Below are 23,870 nucleotides of genomic sequence, written 5' to 3' on the forward strand. Positions count from 1 at the left end.
AGCCTGTCGCCGCTTAAACCTGCCGAAGAAGCTACTATTCCAACGGCACTTTTATCGGGCCGTCGCCGTGTTCTGTCCTTGCCGGGCTCACCGCGCCGTTATATTAATTTTCCAATGTAAATTTCACCCAGATTGGACTTTCAGCGGCCGCATGCTGCTGTCCGCCCCACACACACACACACACACACCGACAGTCAGAGAACTGACTCACTAAACAACACTAAACAACGTTGGATTCGTACAGTGCAGAATGCAGATAAGTGTAGGCCTATGTTCTTATTATAATTGTGAGTTTGTTTTTTAACATGCACCGCGAGTCCACGGGAGCCGATCTACAAGCTCACAACGCGTTGCACTGCGAGTAGCCTAGAGAAGGCTGTCAAGTGAGCAGCGCAATCGCGCATGCTATAGAAATATGATAAATATCCTAATAAATAAATAAAAAGGTGTCGCTTGCAGGGGCAGTTTCCTTATGGGACTTGCCTCTAGAATGCATGCATAGGCATGCAAGTGCACTCGGCATTTATATATCATATATATAGACTAGTACGAAGTATAATTAAATGATCACAGGCAGAGGCGGAAAGTTCTTATAACGGCAGGGGGTTCAAGCAGCCACGCCCCCCCCCCCCCCCCAGCGGTGGAAAAAAAAAGAGTTTTTTTTTTCGAACAAAAGCCACCTTATTAGCATTTGAATGCGGCATGCGCCGCGGCCCAACACCTATCTTGTGTAACCCCTCGTAAAGGTATGTGACTAGTACTGACTACGTGCATGACAACATGACCACTGGGGAGGGGAAGTTTCAGTGGACAGTCAGTGGGTGCATAATTTACTGCAGTGCATATAGATCATAGAGTTATATATTTTGCCAAAATGCAGTGGGTTCAGTCGCGCCTTTGCCAAAATGCCAGGGGGTTCAATCGCGCCTCTGAACCCACGGAGTTTCCGCCACTGATCACAGGCATTCTAGGTCGGGACACATGAAATCCACGTAAATGCCTTTCCGCTAGCTTCACGTCATTATATCAGCGTAAACGCGAGAAAACATCAACTTCTTTTTTTTCACCGCTGGGGGGGGGGGGGGGGGGGCGGGGCTGCGGATAGCCCCCATGAGGATCATCAGAACTATTCGGGTCTGCGCACAAGCATATACACCCTGAACATACGCTAGACAATTGGACTCGAGTCGCATATTTGACGACATGCGACTCGACTCAGACTTTGAATGTAAAGACTTGCGACTCGACTCGGACTTGGAAAGTAAAAGACCAACGAGACTTGAGACTCGACTCCGACTTGCTAGCCAATGACTCCCGACTTGACTCGACTCGAGACAAGATGACTTGTGACTTGTTTTGTTTCCGAGCATACGGTATATTTGAATACAGCGTCGCTGTGCAGCGCAACTCCACTCGCACACTAAGGCAAAACCTTTATTTTCACCACACAGCTGCAGTAGATTGAAAAGTTGCTTCCTACCTTTGAGTTAGTGTTGCTGAAAGACACCCAGATCCAATTGTATATTCCATATTTCCATATGTACTAACTAAGTGTGAAGTTGTGTCTGTAAACTAGTGTCGCCACAGAGGGCACTGTCTAGTGAGCTAATCTAGTGAGCTAATTTAAGGCTTCCGGTGGACGATCTCTTCAAAATAAGAGTACCTCTAGAGTATTGAAAAAAAGTTTAATTTGCACATTAAAACTACAAATTAAGCATTTAAATGATGCTATAAGACACACATTATGTTTCTGTGTAAAAACAAGTAATTAAATAATAATAATAATAATAATAAAGTTATCTAAATGGATAAATGCTATTCACTGGAGTGCATGGACTTCATAAAGTGGACACTGGACAAAAGACGGCTCCGCGAGGCAACTATCTGGACATACCCACGCGTCCGGGGAGATGTCCTCTACCACCCCACAGTCTCCGCTAAGCGGGAGAGGTGTAAAATTCACAGCAGCAGAGCTTCTACTGTGGTCAATGCAAAAAAAATACCGTTTCCGGACCCAGAATGGACACTGGACAAAAGACGGCTCCGCGAGGCAACTATCTGGACATACCCACGTGTTCAGGGAGATGTCCTGTACCACACCCCAGTCTCCGCTAAGCGGAAGAGGTGTAAAATTCACAGCTGGAGCCCTTCTACTGGGGTCAATGCAAAAAAATTACCGTTTCCGGACCCAGAATGGACACTGGACAAAAGACGGCTCCGCGAGGCAACTATCTGGACATACCCACGCGTCCGGGGAGATGTCCTCTACCACCCCACAGTCTCCGCTAAGCGGGAGAGGTGTAAAATTCCCAGCTGGAGCCCTTCTACTGGGGTCAATGCAAAAAAATTACCGTTTCCGGACCCAGAATGGACACTGGACAAAAGACGGCTCCGCGAGGCAACTATCTGGACATACCCACGCGTCTGGGGAGATGTCCTCTACCACCCCACAGTCTCCGCTAAGCGGGAGAGGTGTAAAATTCACAGCTGGAGCCCTTCTACTGGGGTCCAGATATGCCATTTATGATGTTTACGGATGTACAATGACGCATATGGTGGCCTGTCGAAAAATACAAACATACTGGTCAAAGCATACTCATTTTGGTGGTACAGACAGGATAAATTGAACGTAGTTGGAATTTTTGTGCCAACTCTTAACAGGAGAAGTAAGGTCTGTGGGCTGTTTATTACTTCATATGTTGATAAGCTCTTTTCCTGCTGACATGTTTCACATTGTTCAGATTGAGCAGGTAATATTTGTGCAATAGTGTCTAAGATGCCTTTTTGTGACACGTCAAGTGGCTGCACTATGAATTGTGAATTATGAATAATTAGTATTACTTTGCAATTGCATGCAGAGCCATTAGCCACTGTAATAGTATTACTTTACCTGCACTTGGGTGTGTGTGTGTGTGTGTGTGTGTGTGTGTGTGTGTGTGTGTGTGTGTGTGTGTGTGTGTGTGAGAGATCATAGGAGTACAGGACAGGACAACAAGAATGTATAAACACAGCACTGTAAAAATAGACTGGTTTGATCACAATGACACGCATGTCAATTCACTACAAAATATTCCAAATACCCCAGATATTGTGTTCATCAATGAAATTAGAAAAACTGTCACTATATGTGTATATGGACACTTGTTTTACATCCAAACTTATGAAATATCAGCTTCTGGTGGAACGTATTATGGCCTTGGGATATAACTGTCAACTTATTGTCCTTGTATTTGGAAGTCTGGGCCATGTCCATAAACTTGTGCTCAGGGGTATGTCCAGATAGAGGACATCTCCCCGAACGCGTGGGTATGTCCAGATAGTTGCCTCGCGGAGCCGTCTTTTGTCCAGTGTCCACTTTATAAAGTCCATGCACTCCAGTGAATAGCATTTATCCATTTAGATAACTTTTTTATGTTATTTAATTACTTTTTTTTACACAGAAACATAATGTGTGTCTTTACAATAACTGTAATGTGATAATAATACTAATAATGTAATGTAATAATTATTTAAATAACGAATTAAATATCCTTATTTTATTCTGAAGGCAACCGGATGTTTTAAATTAGCTAGCTCTCAGACAGGAAGTTCTAAATTAGCTCATTAGCCAACACAGAGGCACACAGTGACAGTTGTGAGCATGCGCAGGTTGCACTGCCTCTGCTCCAGCGTACAGGGACAAAACGGCCATTAGGGGGAGCCATAGTACAGTGAAATACAGTGGGGAATATCTATTGATTCATTGATTGAATACTTTATTGGCAGAAATGTAATCGGTATAGGGTACAGTCAAACACTGATCAAAAAGGGATCACTGAAAAAAGTCCTTGCTGTCTTGTTTCCATTCGGTCCTGGGTAATCAATTCATAATCATGACAAGTCACATGACAAATAACAAAATTCAAATTCTAGACTTGAGACAACCTTGTGACTCGGCTTGACTTGCCCACAACAGAAAGACTTGGGACTCGACTTGGACTTGAGACCAAATGACTTGGGACTCGGACCTGAGGGTTTGGACTGACTTGGGACTCGACTTGGACTTGGGACCAAATGACTTGGGACTCGACTTGGGACTCGGACCTGAGGGTTAAATTGACTTGGGACTCGACTTGGACTTGGGACCAAATGACTTGGGACTCGGACCTGAGGGTTTGGACTGACTTGGGACTCGACTTGGACTTGGGACCAAACGACTTGGGACTCGACTTGGACTCAGACCGGAGCGACTTGAACAATTGTCTGAGTACAGTATATGTCGCAAGGACTTGATGCTGAGTGCCAAGCAATGATGCATTGGGTCCCATTTTTTTTAAAGATGGAGTGCTGTGATTTTTTTGTATTTATTTTTCTCCAGTTTTTCATGTGTCTATGAGAGGACAGTATTTCATGTGCAACGATTTCTTAAGTATTGGAAATTGGAAATACGGTATACTCAAGTGAGCTATACAAATACCTCAGAATTGTACAGTGCTTAAATGTACTTACTTTCCAACACTGCACACCACCCCTTCCACTGTCCTTCCCTGCAGCTGTATACTGTATTGTCTCCATAACAAAGTCACTCCAAGGTAACCATGGCTACCTATAACTGTCACACGCCATGGAGACCATGAAGGTTATACACAACTCCACACAGAATATGTTTCTAAAGCTGGACGCAGTGTTTGCAAATGTTCACGCAGGTAATAATCGTCATGCAATTGATTTAATTTTATCATGAAAAATGACCGATAATCGATCATTTAAATAATTCGAGGAATCGATTCATATAATCAATCCCTGTTTCGGGGCATGTTATTATTAGGTGCCAAAGTATATAAGAACAAAACAATTTAATAAATAATAGTGAAAGTTATACCATAAAAGGCTATGGATGCCTCATTGGCCGTTGCAGTTTACAGTACACCGGAAGTGGGTTCCCATGGCGGCTGAGCGGCGGAACGCGGCCGCAGAGTGCATGTGTTCTCCATGCGTTGCCAACTCGCGTGAGAGAAATAAGCCGACCCCCCCCCTCCAAAAAAGCCAAAAACAAGCCAACTCTTGTGAAAGACATAAGCCAAATCTCCCCTCGAAAAACAGGCCAAAACTGGAACTGCACTCTGCCGAGTGCATACTTGCTTGTTGCACACTAGTAGGCCATAAATGGCCTACTAGTGCGCAAGCAGAGCGCGCAAGTACTTTCGACCGCTGGAAACTATCACATCTCAGTATCTCTGTGAAGGAACGTTTGAAATGTATAATCATTACGTGTAACTATTTGCTACCTAACTACTTTTTTACAGAAAAATTAATCATTGATATGTGATGAAAAAAAAAGGTATATAAACTGAATTAAAATATATTATACAGTATAATTATTTTATTACTTATTGTAAATTGTCAATTGTTTTAAATGTATTTCATTTTGTACTATAGCAACAAAATCATGATCAGAGTAATATGTGTCTCTAACTTCAATTTTTGTAATAATACTTTCAAATTTGTTGAAATATACATGATCTAAAATACTTCCGAAATCTGTAGTTGGATTTGTATTTAATTGTTTAAAGCCTAATCTTGACATGAAGGTCTTTATATTTATATCTTTTTCAGTATAATGGTCTTCATTGAAATCTCCTATTATCATAATTGTGGAAGTCGGAGATGATAGATACTTTACCATTTTCTTGAGAAATGTGTTTAATTCCGAAAGGTTTGTTTTAGGTGATCTGTACATAAGAATGATATATAGATCTTGACGTAAGAGATATGGTCATCTGTGTAGTCTGGTCCCAGCAGACCAGGCACAGATTTATAAATTACAAATCACATTACAACTACATACAGAGTATGTAGTTGTAATTTGATTAGCAGTATACTGTGGTTACTTGGTTCCAAAAAGTGAAGCCAAGTTTTTTTCAACCGTAAGTCTGTGCCTGGTTTGCTGGGACCAGTTACAACATTACGTAATCGTTGAGAACTGGGACCAGAGTACATGGTGTGTATGACTAGCTCTCAGTGATGACGTAAGAGATATGGTCATCTGTGTAGTCTGGTCCCAGCAGACCAGGCACAGATTTACAAATTACAAATCACATTACAACTACATACAGAGTATGTAGTTGTAATTTGATTAGCAGTATACTGTGGTTACTTGGTTCCAAAAAGTGAAGCCAAGTTTTTTTCAACCGTAAGTCTGTGCCTGGTTTGCTGGGACCAGTTACAACATTACGTCATCGTTGAGAACTGGGACCAGAGTACATGGTGTGTATATGACGTAATGTTGTAACTTGTAACTAGTCCCAGCAAACCAGGCACAGACTTACGGTTGAAGAAAACTTGGCTTCACTTCGAAGAGACCAAGCGAAATGATTACTTGCGCGCTCTGCTTGCGCAAGTAACAATATGGCCATATCATCCTAATTTAAAAAAGTGATTTGATGCATTTATCATTATAAATACTATATGTATGTCTATAATATTTTACGTTTTGGACACTATAGACCGATCTGTCACTCAATGTGACTCAATTTTTTTTTCAGAGTCGCGACTCTGAAAAAAAAAAAGACAAGCCCAAAGTCGCGGTAAATAAGCAGACTATAGGCAACCCCATGGTGTTCACTTGGCCGGGGGAGCATTATAGCCTAAAATTGTTCTGCACAAGCTCAGAGACCCCCAGAGACGAAGGAGGCGTCTATACCTTCCTATGTCTATGACTGTTTACGGCCCTAGGTTGCCTCATATTGCGTGGTAACCCCCCTGAGTGTTTCAGTGCCCTATATAATGGTGATTGGAGGGTTAGGAGTGGATAGTGGAGGAGATGAACACCACTTCAGCCCTTTTGCCATTCGCCACCTGTGCTGAACGCTTTTTGTATGGCTAGTGTTTAATGTTTGTAGGCTGAGTGAGGTTTGTTATATGAGGTGACAGTATACAGTATACTTCATTAGACCCCTTTGCGTGGTTGTTATGTGCAATGATGTCTTCCCGTTGTATTTAGGGTTTCTAAATTCCTGGAGGCATTGAACCTTGACAGTCAAATGCTGTGCCAATGAGGAAAAACAGCGATATAGTGACATTTCAGTTCAGGTGGATCACCACCCATCACCACCCACCATGGCAAACCAGGCATACTTAATGAACTATGGGTATTTGAACAAATACTGTACACTTTTTTTGGAAAAGTCTTCCTCCTTATATAATAATAATACCTGATATAACAAAATACATATACATAAATAAAAAACATGGCTAGGGTACAGCCACACACACACACACACACACACACACACACACACACACGCACGCACACACACACACACACACACACACACTACACACTTCATCCCGTCTTTCTGGCATTATTATACCACTCCCCGGGGGGCTAACAGACACATTCTATATATAAAGTACTGTAACATTGATGCTAGTATAGTACGTGGAAGCGACCCATTCTGACCTGAGATCAGATTCATACGAGGTCTCCACTGGACACACACTGGTCTGATTAACCCATTCTGACCTGAGATCAGATTCTAAAAATGTCAGTCGTTCTTCGATTTTTCAAAAATAGCAGACCTACAAGCTCGTAGCGCGCCACTCGGTGGCGCGCTATGAGCTTGTAGATCTGCTTTTTTTTCAATAGCTAAAGCATAACATGATGCTAACACTTGCTCGCTTAAGCTCGCTCCGTGGTGTCTCTCGTGGCTCAACTATATAAGTTCGCTTGAGGCGGCGGGCCTTCGTCGCAGTCTAGAACTGCCACGATATCAGTCTCTTGCACACTTTTACTGTTTAGTGATGTCCTATAGTCATGTTTCCTGTTTTCCCTATAGTTGTTTTTGCCTGTCTTGTCTCACCTCCCTGTGATTACTAGTTTTCTCCACCTGTGTCCTGTTAGTCTCCTATAGCCAATCCCAGTGTTGATTGTTTGTTCTGTTCACCTGTGTATTGTGATGCCTATGTCTACTTCACTAGGAAAGACCAAGCATCAGACATAGGAACCCTTTAAGATGGTTTATTGAATGAAGGAGTAGGGTACTTGTGGTCACGAATGCAGAGGCTTGAAGTATGCATGCGGGGTATGGTCGTCTATGGTGCGCCGCATGCGCAGCATGGAGTGCGCAGCATAAACGGCCATGTCATGGAATACATGGTGAAGCAGCATGGTCGTCTATAGATGCGCCGCATGCGCAGCATGGAAGCGCATCATAAACGGCCAAGGCTTAAAATACATGGTGGAGCCTGCATGGTCTCCCATGGACGCGTCGCATGCGAAGCACGGGACGCGAGGGATGGCCAGGCATGGAATACATGGTGAAGCAGCATGGTCGTCTATAGATGCGCCGCATGCGCAGCATGGAAGCGCATCATAAACGGCCAAGGCTTAAATACATGGTGGAGCCAGCGTGGTCGCCCATGGACGCGTCGCATGCGAAGCACGGGACGCGAGGCATGGACGGCCAGGGCATGGAATACATGGTGAAGCAGCATGGTCGTCTATGGATGCGCCGCATGCGCAGCATGGAGTGCGCATCATAAACGGCCAAGGCTTAGAATACATTGTGAAGCCTGCGTGGTCGCCTAGAACGCGTCGCATGCGAGGCATGGGACGCGTGGGGTAGACGGCCAGGGCATGAATACATGGTGTGACCAGAGGTTCGAGGGGGCGGACCCAGATACTTTGGCTTAGGGGTCGAGGCGTGAGCCTGAGTGGTATAGTAGAACCCCCTCTGGAACCTGCAGATTAAGGAGAAAGGGAGGGAGGGTGGGTTACAAGAAACTGGCACAAGGCATTTTTGACACTTGAGTTTAAGTACCCACAGTTATGGGCGAGGTAGGAGTGGCCAGGTTAGTTGGAGGTGGGTGAGTGGTTTGCATGGTTGGCAAGGGTGGAGTTTGGTTGGCAAGGGTGGAGATGGCAGGCAGGTGGGTTGTCTTCTGCTTGGCCAAACCTCCCGAACCTTAGTTGTTCCAACTCCATTTCACTAGGAAAGACCAAGCATCAGACATAGGAACCCTTTAAGATGGTTTATTGAATGAAGGAGTAGGGTACTTGTGGTCACGAATGCAGAGGCTTGAAGTATGCATGCGGGGTATGGTCGTCTATGGTGCGCCGCATGCGCAGCATGGAGTGCGCAGCATAAACGGCCATGTCATGGAATACATGGTGAAGCAGCATGGTCGTCTATAGATGCGCCGCATGCGCAGCATGGAAGCGCATCATAAACGGCCAAGGCTTAAAATACATGGTGGAGCCTGCATGGTCTCCCATGGACGCGTCGCATGCGAAGCACGGGACGCGAGGGATGGCCAGGCATGGAATACATGGTGAAGCAGCATGGTCGTCTATAGATGCGCCGCATGCGCAGCATGGAAGCGCATCATAAACGGCCAAGGCTTAAATACATGGTGGAGCCAGCGTGGTCGCCCATGGACGCGTCGCATGCGAAGCACGGGACGCGAGGCATGGACGGCCAGGGCATGGAATACATGGTGAAGCAGCATGGTCGTCTATGGATGCGCCGCATGCGCAGCATGGAGTGCGCATCATAAACGGCCAAGGCTTAGAATACATTGTGAAGCCTGCGTGGTCGCCTAGAACGCGTCGCATGCGAGGCATGGGACGCGTGGGGTAGACGGCCAGGGCATGAATACATGGTGTGACCAGAGGTTCGAGGGGGCGGACCCAGATACTTTGGCTTAGGGGTCGAGGCGTGAGCCTGAGTGGTATAGTAGAACCCCAAAAGTATCTTAACAGAATTTACCAGACCCTGGAACGGTGGGTGTCGTGGAGATCAGGCGCGTTGGAGCAGACGTGCTGTGATGAGCCTGGGAAGGCCGTCGGGCCGAGGGTCTGGGTTGTGTGGTCGGGAACTCCTTTGTTGGAGCTGCGGACGCAGCTCCAGTTCTGGAGAAGTAGCCGAAGGAGTGTTCCGGGGAGTGTCCTGATCGGCGGGGACCATGCGGAGTAGGAATGGAACCAGGAGCGGGTGGCGACTGAACCGCTGTTGTTACGAACCCGATGCCGTGCGTGCTGGGCGTGTCGGGTGAGTGGGTGGTTAGAAGGGTTGAGGAAGGTGTTGGAGATGGGAAGCCCAAAAGAACAAGACGGTAGAACTGGGCTTAGCGCGTGGCATTGGTGGGGGGGCCTGAATGCCGGTGCAGAGGATGTAGCTGTTGAGGGTTAAGGTGTGGGGGGTTGGTGTTGGGGAGATGGGCGTTTTGCTTGAGTGTCAGTGCAGTTGGGGCGGGAGTGGGAGCTGCCACAGAAGGTGCAGATGTGAAGTAATTTGCATGAAGACAGATCACAGCCTCCGTCATTGAAGTTATTGCAGAGCATTTTGCTGCCGACAAAGACGAGCGGGCGGCCACGCCTGTCTTTCGCCTTGGAGGAGGCGGGGAAAACCTTGCTGGAGGTGGTGGCGCTCAGGAGGGGGGGGGGGATGTAGCTGGATTGGTGCTCGGCGTGGGGGCGGGGTACTGGAGCTCGGAAGGTGCAGTGGGTGGTGGGATGGGTGGGGCAGCTGCAAAGACTGCACGCTTCTGAAGTTTTGCCGGCGAATATCCTGCAGTAGAGCTCTAGCTCGAGGGAGCCCCAGTAGGTTGTGGTATTAAATTGTTGTAATCTGGAGGCGGCCCTGGCGGAGAATTGGCGGTGATATTCATAGAAAAGGCTCCCCCCGAAGCGTGTGCAGAGGTCCATGCAGAGGTACAGGTGGTCGTCTAGTTCTTGGCGGCGGGAAGGGAAGGAGGTGCATATGATGTCCCGGAAAATGGAGAAGGCGAGGACGAACTCAGTGGGTGTGAGGACGGAGGAAGTGGATGGGGTGAGGTCACGGAGTGTGATGGAGACTCCTCCGAGGTCTACTGACCGGTGTTGGGCTGTGCTAGCGGAGGGGCGTATGAGTGATGAGAGGTCAATGTCCATACCTTGAAGAATCTGCGACCGGAGGTGTGATGGGACCATGGGGGCGTTGAGGGCGATGGCTGATGGCGGGATGGGTGCTGGCGTGGCTGTGAAGAGGGAGAAGGAAGGGGGGGGGCGGTTGGGGAACACTGGGTGGGGGGGAAGAGAAGACAAGTTGTTGTGTGGGGCGCTGGTTGCTGCTGGGGGAAAACCTAGGGGAGGTGGAGCTTGGAAATAGTACGGGGAGGGGGAGGAGGTGGGGTGGGGTGCTGTGGCCTGCTGGAAGTGGGGGGGAGGAACAGGTTGGGCATGGGGGAAAGACCCAGGTGGATGATGTAATGGAGAGATGTGTGGAGGCTGGAAAACACTAGCAGTGTGGGGGGTAGGGAGAGCTGAGGTGGCTGGAGCTCTTTCAGAGGGGGGGTGGGGGGGGGGGGGAGGGTGGACGTCTGGGGAAAAAGGCTGCCTCTGAATGTCACTGTGGCAGCCTTCCTCTTACCGCGGCGTGGCAGAGCGGCCTGCCGCGTTACAACGCCACCTCTCGGCCGAACGGGCGCCTGCTGGGCTTCTCCTGGGCCGGGAGGACGACGCGTGACGTCACGACGGTGCGACGGACCCGTGCTGGCTGGCGAGGCTGGTGTTGTTGTGGTGCTGTTGGATTGTTGTGCGATGCGGGTGGTCGTGAGCAGAGTGAACAAGCTGAGTTTCCTGGCGGACCTGCTGAAAGGGATGCCTTTGGCGATGAGCGCTCGTTGTAGTCCGACGACGGTCCAGTCCGACGCGATGGTTGGTGTGGAGTTGTTGGAGCTGCGCGGGGAGGCGGCAGGATGGTTCTGCTGTCCGGCTGGGGAGGGACGTGGACCCTCGCGAAACTCCCGGAGAGTCCGGTTAGAGTCGAACGCGGCGGGACGAGGAGGTGCTTCGGCTGCTGACCTGGAGCCCTGCTGGTCCGGTTGAGTGTCGGGCACGGCGTCTGGATCGGCGTCCTGGTGAGTAGCGGGTCTAGCTCGGTGGTGGGAACCGGGTCTGTGCTCGGCGGCGGCGTTGGGCAGAGAGGCCATTCTGGGCTGGTGAACTAGGCGTGAATGTTGAAAAAGTTCAGGTTTGGGCAGGGCTGCCAAGCTGAGCTGATGATGCTGGTGATGCTGAATGCTGAGAAAGATGCTGGTTATGCTGTGCTATGCTAAACTTGAGAAAATGCATGATTTTGTTCAAGTGTAACGTTAGGGTGTGCGTGTTTACAAGAAACTGGCACAAGGCATTTTTGACACTTGAGTTTAAGTACCCACAGTTATGGGCGAGGTAGGAGTGGCCAGGTTAGTTGGAGGTGGGTGAGTGGTTTGCATGGTTGGCAAGGGTGGAGTTTGGTTGGCAAGGGTGGAGATGGCAGGCAGGTGGGTTGTCTTCTGCTTGGCCAAACCTCCCGAACCTTAGTTGTTCCAACTCCATTTAAACCCTCAGTCCCCTTATGTTCCCTGCTTGACTATAGATGTTGTTACTGTATGGTGTTCTGTTCCCGTTATGTTCACCTAGTGTTTTCAGTATGATAAATAGTTTAATTTGACGTTCTCTGCTCCTGCCTGTCTGTTCAGCATTTTGGGTCCTATATATTTCTTGTCTTGAGTCGCACCGTGACAAAAACTACATAGGGCGAAGGTGCCTCCCCTTTGTCGGACAGAAAACGATATGTTGCGTCAGGAACTCAAGCTTCATTTACTGTATAGTTCCCAAACCTTTTCATGTCAAGGACCCCCCCCCCCCCCCATTGACACTCGTTAGCCCACGGACCTCCATTTGAAGAGACATGCCATGCCAGGGACCCTCATAGAAGAGAAGATATATTGTCACGGCTCTAGCAGAGATTCTCAACCCGTTCGAGGACCCTCATTTTGACATGCATTAGTCTACGGACCCCCATTTAATGGCATTTCTATCTCTGAGACCCCAATTTATATTGTGAAATCAATGTTAATTTAACTCTACTGAGTGTACAAATGGAACCAAATGGACCCGTCAGGGTTCCATTTTTTCAGACCCCACTTTGGGGAACCACTGATTTAGAAGGTGGAGGTTTTGAAGTGTAAAGCGTCGCGTCCGACACAGGTCGAGAGCATATAATAGCCCTTTATATAGACATTATTCCACCAATGACCAATAGCCGGAAGCAAGGTCAGTGTTAATGAGAACCGAAGTCGACTCCCACCTCTGTCTCTGTTTTCCGACGTACGGTAATCTCTCTTTGTATATCTCGCACCAACGCAGATATAGCCCCTTAAAGTGCAGATCATCCACTTCTAGAGCTGCACTATAACAACGCATCAGAACGACATCCTCCTAATGCCGTCGCTATAAATAATATTTAAAAAAAAAACAAGCAAGCCGATGCCATCCAATTTCAGGCGAGGAGTCGAGCGGTCCTTCTCCGCTCCGCGCGCAGATCTCCAGTCAATGATCATTAATCACTCTCCTCCCACACACAGCAGCTATAGTCCCAGAGCCACACACACACACTCATTAGGCCGCTCCTCTCTCTCTCACCCACAACCAACGGAGGGCAATCTAAGAAGAAGGCCTGCCTACAGGTATATACATGCATAATAATAATAAGACCGGGACAGAACTGTGATCACGATCTAAGTAATGAAGCCGTCGTGTTCCCAGCAACGCGATGACATCGTTCCATACCTGGAGGGGAGGGTGCAGGTTGGAGGGAGCTGCGTGCATGCGCTCATCCTCAATATTAGATGCTGGACAGAATTGGGTCCCACGCACGGCACACGCACGCAGGCATTGAAAATGGTTTGATGCTTTTTAGGATTGTGTTCTATAAAGAATTGGGGGGGGGGGGATAACAGAGACTATTGGGTTCCATCGTACGGCATTCTTTATCCGCAAGTGACGAACATGTTCCGTGAATTACGCATTTAGGAGCTTCCACTGTGTGTATATAGACGTTATCTTGCGGCCACACAACCCACTGTTCATTTTGCCGACACCTGTATTTGCGGGTGGAGTCGACGCGCGTCCGTCCATGCGCTTTCCCTATATTTGCTGTCTTATATGCACGCAGGTTTAGGACAACGGAAAGTGCCTTTTTCAAACCGTACCCGCAATGCCAATCCGTTTGATAAAAGAAGGCGCTCCTCAGATGTTGTGACCTGAGTTGGAGCTGCCTCGGCTTGATTTACTGTACATGCATGTGGCAAAACATTCACAGCTCAGAGGGCTCGTTCTGTCTCTTCACAAATCTCATGTGATTGTAATTTCCCTCTAATCAGCAGAGTGTCAATTCCTTTGTGCTCATTGCGTTTAATTGTCTAGTCAAAGAAGTTATTTGATTTGTGTACCCATGAGGCCGCGCACTGTGTTCCCTCGTTCAGTTTCATCACCTCATCAACCCCCATATTACGCAAGCAAATATGTAATGGATTTAAAATAATGTCAAATTCAGCAGCATAACTTAGCTGTGTTGGTCGTGGAGTGGATGGCAGAATAGTCCGATACTGGACACAAAACAACCCTCTGTATCTAAAATAAATGTGTTCCAGGCAGCACTGTTGCTCTTCCATATAATTAAGGCAAGGTCCAGGGCATAATGGATTATGGATAAATAGATATCTCTTTAAAGGGAATGGAACCTGGCACACTGATTGGATGAACCCATTTTGGGGCGGTATAATCGCTTTTGGTGTTAGCATTATGTTATGCTTTAGCTATTGAAAAATAGCAGATCTACAAGCTCACAGCGCGCAACCGAGTGTGGCGCGCTACGAGCTTGTAGATCTGCTATTTTTGAAAAATCGAAGAACGACTGACATAATAGAAACATAGCCTTTTCAGAAAACTGTCAGGATGTATATAGAAGACATTTTTAGAATCTGATCTCAGGTCAGAATGGGTTAAGTTGCGTAACGCCCATATACCACACCTATGCATAATGTAATGGGTGTAGCGGAGGTGTTTTAAGGATTTAGGTGGTGGCACAAGATAGCATTTTTTTTTTTACGGGGGAACGCCGCCTCTTACACAACACTAAATCCCAAAATGAAGGAGATAGATTAGGGGCTCCTGGCGCGAGATGGAGCCAATTATCTTGATAACAAATGGCACTGCATGGCTATATATAGCCATAATAATGTATTCCATGTCTGCGAAGCGACTCGTGTTTGTTGTTGTCAAAGGCATGAACTTTCCACATGTGCGGGATGAATTTACAGTGATAGTCCATAATCCAAAATCTATAATCCATGATGAATTAATCCAGGCATCACTATATATACGATGATTGACTTGAATGTATCGGAATTGGTTTTTGGTGGTGTGTCCGGTTCCTGCCCACCAGGCACACACACACACACACACACACACACACACACACACACACATGCGCGCACGAACGCATGCACGCACGCACACACACACACACACTGGGGTGTTTCAATATAAGAATACACAGTGCATCCGACTTAGTTTGACTTGTATTTTCTACAGTATCTCTGGATGCTTTATAGACCGGAGAGAAAAAGACGGTGTGGGCAATGAGACCCTGCACCCCGGGCTGGGTTTTAAATCCATTTACGATCCATTTAAAAGTCTTCTAAATCCTAACACTTTTTTGATAAACCTATATGTTTCTAAATCAGCGGTGCTCAAGCTTTTTCATGTCAAGGACCCCCAGGATTATCTGTATTTGGCCGCGGACCACCATCTGAAAAAACACACACAAGTTAAACACGAGTCTCTGAAGCGCAATACGTGCGGCGTGAGACGAAAACAAACTTTCTCTCTCAGGCTCAAAGCAGCCGAGCCATGATGTGTTGAGAGTGCAGTAACCTTAAGGTTGTTTTCTCTTGTTTCGACTCGTGCACTTTCCCCTCTCTCTCTCTCTGTCTCTCTCTGTCTCTCTCTCTCTCTCTCTCTCTCTCTCTCTCTCTCTCTCTCTCTCTCTCTCAGGCATGTGCAGAGATGGGGGGGGTTTGGGCACCATGCCCTTTAGCCTCCAAGTCCACATCCTTGTATATACGTAGCTGGCAAAGACAGCTTCGCTCCGGGTCTCTCGCCATTTGTTGGGATTTCGATCAGCCGCTCAGTACCGAGTGACCTCGAGGAGGGGGGGGGGAGCTGGGACATATACTGTACTCACGCAGGCAGTCTGACAGATATAGGAGGGCGCCAGAACCTTCTTGACTGTATAAAAGCAAGTAAAAAGAACTTTAAAATCTATCCTAAAATGTACAGGGATCCAGTGCAGGGATGCTAGTACTGCATGGGGTAATTAATGTGTCCCTTTTTCCTGGTGTTTGTTACAATTCTGGCTGCTGTGCATATAGACGAGCAAATAGGCTATAACCAATCACATGAATCCAGTTCTTCATGAGATGATGTCTAAAGCCCCTCACTTCACACGGGTGTGATTTTTATTCATCTGATGTGTCACGAACTGTATTGTCACAATCTATGTACTGTGTACTTTTATTATGTAGTGATGCCCTAGTGTTTCCTGTTCTGCCTAGTTCAGTCAGACAACTCACGAATAGATTAAACAATATTTATTGCAGCATGAGTAACAAGTGTGCATATGATATTTGACTTGGCGTTCGGCTCTGCTGGAATTCTCCCTGCTCGGCATGATTAGCAACAACATAAAACATAAGAGCAGGGAGATAGATATACAATAACCCCCCATGGGGAGCATAGATAGCAGAGCCCACCGGTGGTGCTGGGGTGGTGGTGGGAGAAAACATCACATGCAGCTGGGAACCATGAGCAGAGGAAGGCAGGAAGAGCATGGAGACTAGTGAGCTTAAGTAGCCTGCCCAGTTAGTCAGCTGACTGCCGCATCGGCGAATGACGTGTGAGACTTGTACACACGTATACTCCCACATAGTAATGCAGCATGTTAACCCCTTGAGCATAGCATGGGCCTTTGAGCATGGCAAGAACTTCCCTTGAGGTTGACTGACTGAACTGACTCCGCAAGCTGCGTTTGATTTGTGTTTGCCTGTCTTGTTTTACCTCCTTGTGATTACTAGTTTTCTCCACCTGTGTCCTGTTAAGTCTCCCAGCCTATCCCTGTGTTGATTGTTTGTTCTGTTCACCTGTGTATTGTGATCCCTGCATGTCTACTTAAACCCTCAGTTCCTCATGTTCGCTGCTTGACTATAGATGTTGTTATGGTGTTCTGTTCCTGTTATGTTCACCTAGTGTTTTCAGTATAATAAATAGTTTAATTTGACGTTCTCTGCTCCTGCCTGTCTGTTCAGCATTTTGGGTCCTATATTACTTGTCTTGAGTCGCACCGTGACACGATGTGCTTTTAATATGTACGTCGTCTTATGCGGCCCGCCTGCCTCAAGCAGCTAAAATATAGGCTAATAAGTAAGGCTGCATGATATATCGAACATGTACCTTCATCAGAGTGGAGAATATAAGTATAAATCAAGTTGAGCAAAGCCACTCTTCTCTGCCCCTCTCTCTAACAGACACAGTTAACGATTGCTTGTTAAGTGCCTGCCAGACAGACAATCAGATGAAATGAAGGCAGGTGTAGAGTAGAGTGTAGACTAGTGAACTGAACATGTTCTCTTTATATCAAGTACTTCATACCAGCCCCTTATGAAACTACTTCTCCCCAAATCCAAATGGATTTCATTTTCCATCCTGAATGGCAGTAACTAGCATACAATGAGAACTGAGAAGATCTCCACAAAGGTTTACTCATCAAAACTGATTATAAAACTGTAACCATCAAAGCATGCACTCAACATATAATGGTTATGTGACCATGGCATGTGCATAATATAAAATCTTAGAAGTTGTATCTGATATTGATTAATATGGGGGGTGGGTTCAATGAATCGATTATTAATCGGCAGAGCTGTCGACTATTGTCAACATATTCCCCAATTTCCACTTAGATTATGGGGTGAATGAATGTGGCCAGACCCATCTTCTCTTTCTGTCATAGTGACATTGTCCTGCATCAGATCATGTCCAAATCAGGTTCTCCAATCTCCAGTAGCCTCAGTTTTTTGAAGATTTTTTGAGTGGTGCAACCACTCCCTTACGGAGCTATGTGTGTGGCTGGCTGGGTCTGAGCACTATGTGTGTGTGTGTGTGTGGCTGGCTGGCTGGCTGGGTCTGAGCATACATAGACAGATAGATAGATTATAGCAGTGACTGACTGAGACATCGAGCGTGCGTGCGCAACTGGTTGTGGCCCCCATCAAGTGACCTTTTGACCAATGCGGCCCTCGCCCCAAGTTGAGTTCGACACCCCTGGTCTAGGGCCTGAGAAAAGCATGCTACTACTATAGTGTTCCATGTATCGACATGGTTGTGACACTGTGTCAAGCTTGTTGGCCCACGGGGAAAAGACGGCGTATAGGCTGTGTGGGCTGTTTCCTGAGCTTACACACATGCCCCGTTGAAACTGTCTTCGGCCTCAAATGACATAATACCACAGGAGGTATAATTTCACAGCAGCGGTGTCACCATGTGAGCCCTGGTTGTGCTTCAACATCCACTCTATTGCATCTCCATTCATCGAATGGTTCAGTTGTTTCCATTTAGCAGATATGGGGATTTTTTAAGTTTATTGAATCAACATTTTCAATAAATTCCAAAGAAATATAGCTCTATTTCCTTGCGGTTATCATTTTGATTTCGTCCATATACAGTATGACTGCCATCTTGAAAGAAACAGTGGTCATATTCAGTTGTGAGGTAGAAGGAAGCATCATGAAAAAATGACTGATTTTACGTCATACAAGTGACGGTTGCCATATTCAATGACAATTTAAAAGGACCCAAAATACATTTATCAAGTACTATGGTAAATAAGTCTTAAATATCATATTACATCCATCACTCATAAGAAAACTGTTGTTGCCTGGTGGTCATTTTGAAAAAAAAAAAATAATGGTTGCCATGGGTGCCATGTTGAAAATCCGTGATGCCTCCATATCCAATTCTTTTTGGATTGCCTTTGGCTACAAGTGTACCAAAATGTCATGCTTTTATCACAAACTGAAGGATTGTTTTGGTGCTGCACTATGTGAGACTGTCTGCACTTCTCTCCAGGAGTCTGTTTTTTTTGCCACTTCAGATTCCTCATGTTCTGAAGAACAACACATAAACCAATGGTTTTTTTTCCACAGTACGATGTTCCGTTGAGTGGGAAATGTTTTTGAGGGTGGATCGAGTACCATTGTGGATCGATTTGAACGTTCAAAAGAAAAAAAATACTTTCAAACTATACTTTCGACTTTGAAAGCAAGGACACATGCTGGATCGCAGGTGAATATATTCTTTGGAATTAAGTTATGGCAAGTTTCCCGGAACCAATATGTCAGTGACGTTGACGTACGATCCAGTTGGCCAATGTACGTGGCCAATGTGTCTATGGTCCCAACCGCACAATAGACAACAATTACTGTTCGGTTATAAATTGCCAGACAGTATATTCACACAGTCTGTGTTTGTACTCTCTCTCTCTCTCTCTCTCTCTCTCTCTCTCTCTCTCTGAGAGAGAACACGGTATTGTCTCCAATTGACCTGCACTGGGGGTTCAGCAAGGTTTCGCTTATAGCTGCCTGTTCTCTTTTTCAATAGCAGCCACCTTTTGTCTCCAGTTTGCATCTAGCATTTTAGCACCTGCACAATCTGAGACACATTAGCATTCTAGTACTTTAACTCGAGTAAACGTTTGACTGAGCAACGTTTACTTGTAGCTGAGTAATACATTTTCTACCAGGAGTATCTATATACATTGACTCAAGTATACTGGGGGGCTGAAAATGAATACATTGTCCGCCACTGTCCACGCCGTTAAAAGTGATAACAAGCACAGTGCATAATATGATTCAATGAACAGCTTATTTGCCTATTGAAGCAGTCAGCCCAAAACGTAACAGGCAGTGCAGGTCAACTATTGCTTGTCAATGCAGCTATATAGCGAGATAGGAAGTATCTAAAAGGGCACGGAATACTATAAGGCGGAATTATCTTGAGGTTTGTGCATATCACCCCAGTGACTGAAATGAATAATACTCTGCGGGTGTTTGACTGTGAATGACATTGACAAAAAGTATTTGTTACAATGTTCTGACTTGGTGGAAGATACGTACTAGACATTCTGCCAATACAAACTATACCGGCACAAATGATGTCCTGCCAAAAGCCTAAATTAGAGCTTGGTATGGAAGAGCATTCTTTCATCAAACACGTGAAAGGTGTAATAAGTAAAGTAAGTATCAGGTATAACGTGCCGGGTTCCCTGCTGTGTTTTGTTAGTGTGTACACAATGCATACACAAATTGTGCTCTTACAAATTGTGGGTCCTCAAGGGTTTACTGGTATACACCACGGTTTGTTTTTGTTTGTATCATGGGGTTTTTCATACTCGAGGCCGCATGCAAGTTGCGGGCTAAAATAGTTCCAAATAGAAAATCGAATCCAAACAAAACAACCCTGGAGCAAATTGTCATTCCCACCCCCATCCAATTATTCCAGTCTGAGCATCATCCATGGCTTCTGGTCCTGCCACAGGGTGCTGCTGATGATGTCAGAGACATGATCTCGCAGTGATGTCAGGGTCTCCCCCCTTCCTATTTTCTGCTATAGGCCATTCTATCACCGCCCAATTTGTGCCGTCAAGCCCTGTTGCCTCCCAGCCCTCGTCCAATCTTATATAGCCTGTATACTCTAGGTGGTTGTTCATTTCTGGCTGTCCTCAAGGACATTGGGCACTTGACCTGTTGGGAACGTCGTACGGGACAAGCCATTTGAGCCTGTACACAGTATAGCACTGATTCTCAGTGTCCTTGAGGTGGTTCCAGGGGGTCCCCAGCAAAACGAGTAACAGTTTAACTTTAAACAACCTATATTTTGTCTTGTCGGCTTAAAGATGGAAGTGCCACAATTTTTGTATTTTTCCAGTTTTTCATGTGTCTGTGAGGTGACAGTATACTTCATTAGACACCCTGGAGTTGTTTTTATGTGCAATGGTGTTATTAACTTTGTATTTAGGGTTTCTTCCTGGAGGCTGAACCCTTGACAGTCAAACGGAGCCAATGAAGTAAACAGTAATATAGTGACACCACACTATCAGCCCCTCCCCTAACCCCTCCCCCTTTATCATACAACTACAGCTGTGGGTGCGGCTTCAGTTCAGGTGGATCACCACCCATCACCACCAACCAGGCAAACCAGGCATACTTAATGAACTGGTGGGCGTGTCCACATAAAAGCATGATTTTAACAAATACTGTACACTTTTTGGTCATGTTTTAGGGTGGAAAAAAACGGTGACACCCCATCTTAAGAAAATATATAAGCTCACTCACAACGTAGTTTGTAGATCTGCTTTTTTTTCTCTCCCACATTTCAACAAATGTTGACACATTTCTTCTGGAGGTCCCTCATTTGAAAAGAAAAGAAAATCTTTTCAAATGTGGATTCTTTAATAGCATGGAAGTTGTTTGAGAGCCATATGCACCATAGCACTCCCCCTGGAACTCTATTAGAAGGGAACACCTGTCCGAGGGACAAAATGTCTGCTTCGGCTGTCCTATAACGACAGTGCACCTGCAGCACGTGGGCATGCATGCACAAACTGAAGGGAAAAGAATATAGGGAGGGCGAAATATAGATGCTTGTCTATCCCCTTCTGAACGGGAACCCATTTTGGTGTTAGCATCATGTTATGCTTTAGCTATTGAAAAATAGCAGATCTACAAGCTCATAGCGTGGCGCGCTATACGAGCTTGTAGGTCTGCTATTTTTGAAAAATCGAAGAACGACTGACATTTTTAGAATCTGATCTCAGGTCAGAATGGGTTAATCAGACCAGTGTGTGTGTGTGTCCAGTGGAAACCTCGTATGAATCTGATCTCAGGTCAGAATGGGCTATTGTTAGTGTCGTGATGCACACATAGTCATTTATCAAGTGGCTCAACCGAACTGGAGCAGGGAGATGTACGTTGCACGGGAGGAGGAGAGGGGGATAGGAAGAGGAAAGAGAGAGAATGAGAGCTGGAAAGACTTACTCAGTGACAGATAAGACAGAGAGACAGGGATGGAGACATGTGGGAGAGCAGAGATAGGGACAGGGATGAAGACAGGGGTGGAGACATGTGGAGATACAGAGAGAGACAGAGAGAGACAGAGACAGAGATAGAGACAGAGGTAGAGACAGAGGTAGAGACAGAGGTAGACATACAGAAACTTATAGGTTACTATAAGTAAATATACAAAAAAACAAAAAAAACATTCAGTAACAGACATTTGTTTGAAATATATAGGATTCAGCAATGCTTTCCTATAGATCACTTTTAACCTGGCATGCATCCCTATTTTGGGAATCATTGTCATGCAGAATTTGTTATAAATTGTCAAAAATAGTGCCCCTCAGGTCTGTTGTGGCCTCCTGGTACTGGTACAGGTATATTCCTGCATGAAAGATAAATTGCATGATGCATTCATGATTTGAGGCTTTTTGTTCAAAACGGGCCAGTCCTGCAAACTTGAAAAGCCATTGTTAGCCAATTAGGATGGAATAATTATGAAATATCAGACCGTCTTGAGCACCTGACTATAGAGATACTGTGTAACGATTTTTGGTCAAAATCTGGAGGAGTAATAGCAAAAAATGTCAGCCTCCTGGTGGCGCTATAACAGGCCGTTCAGGAAGATTGGGCATGGATCGGGCCAACGGTGCCGGAGATTATAGCTAGTAACGGACACACACACACACACACACACACACACACACACACACACACACACACACACACACATACACACACACACACACACACACACACACACGGAGTGCAAAACATACTCTCTCCCCATGCAACCTGCACTTTGTGTAACAAAGTAGCCTATATAAAATAGTAATATAATATCCAACATGCATCAATGTGTCAAAATGCAAAGAGAGGGATTTATTTTATCATCTAAAACCAACCAACAGAAGTCCTTGAGATCAAATTCCTAACATTTAATTTGTGTGTGACAGTAGCTTGCACATAATCTGTACAGAAACAGCACTGGACTTGGAGTAACAAAGCTTCATTGTATAAATAAGCACTCAATTTGCACGTCTGTGGTAGGCTACAGTCAGAAGTTGCCAGTTAGCCATGCTGACTCTGAGAACTATATACAAAAGTCGCGTAACGCATTCATATAAAAGTTACGGTTTAATGCCATTGTTTGTTGCCCAAAGCTATCCAATTAATTTTGATAGTGCCTGGGCTGGCTGTCTCTGTGCGAAAGGCGATAGGAAAATCGCACTTATGTCGGCCAGGGCGCAGCAGCAGCGATAATACATGTTCACGCTGGCACGTGGTTCAGATGTGTGGCAAAAAAAAAAACACACATTTATTTCGGTGTAATGTAATCTGGCAATGTACAGGCTATGTCCAACTTGGTGCAGGCAGGCAGCCCTTTACAAGTTGACGGAATGTTTTCTGTTTTTGCGCGCATGGATGGAGTCAACTCTGTCACTGTCCGTGGTGCTGAAAGATCAGTTAACGGGACTTTCTTTGTCTAAACTATCGGTGGAAACTATAGGGCATGTGTCTGTGTGGTGATGATGATGACGACGACGCCTGAAGTTGTTGAATTAAATGCATTTGCAGAGAAAAACAATAAACCAGAAATCTGCACCAGAAAAGGGGGTGATTTATTTCCCTCCCCGTTTTCTTTTAACTTTACAAATAATATATTTAAGAGCTCCTCTAGTGCATGGTGCACTATGCCACTATACCATGAAGTATAGCAGACTCCCCACATATTATTAACTGGTAAATTGAATGCTTCATTCGAAAGCTTCATATAAACTCCCCACAAGTATAGGATTCTGAAGCTGAACACACGACTATAGAAAAACAAACTTACGAGTGCCGTCAAAGCGCGTGGCTATGGTGTCCAGGAAGGTGTTCTGAGGCGCCAATAATCCCTTCATCACAGGCAT

At 45.8% G+C, this 23,870-nt stretch overlaps 1 protein-coding gene across 1 annotated transcript in view; it reads right to left on the bottom strand.

Annotated features, from left to right (window-relative positions):
- The window catches only part of kcnh8 (potassium voltage-gated channel, subfamily H (eag-related), member 8), a gene marked incomplete at both ends in the record, with an annotated part of 117,911 nt that extends 94,041 nt beyond the window's left edge, over nucleotides 1–23,870 (bottom strand). The window contains one exon of the mRNA XM_080787058.1: nucleotides 23,795–23,870. Coding sequence (XP_080643184.1) covers nucleotides 23,795–23,870 — 76 coding nt within the window. The remainder of the gene's footprint in view (nucleotides 1–23,794) is intronic.

Source organism: Protomyctophum bolini (assembly GCF_963924005.1).
Source record: "Protomyctophum bolini genome assembly, chromosome: 17".
NCBI classification, from domain to species: domain Eukaryota; kingdom Metazoa; phylum Chordata; class Actinopteri; order Myctophiformes; family Myctophidae; genus Protomyctophum; species Protomyctophum bolini.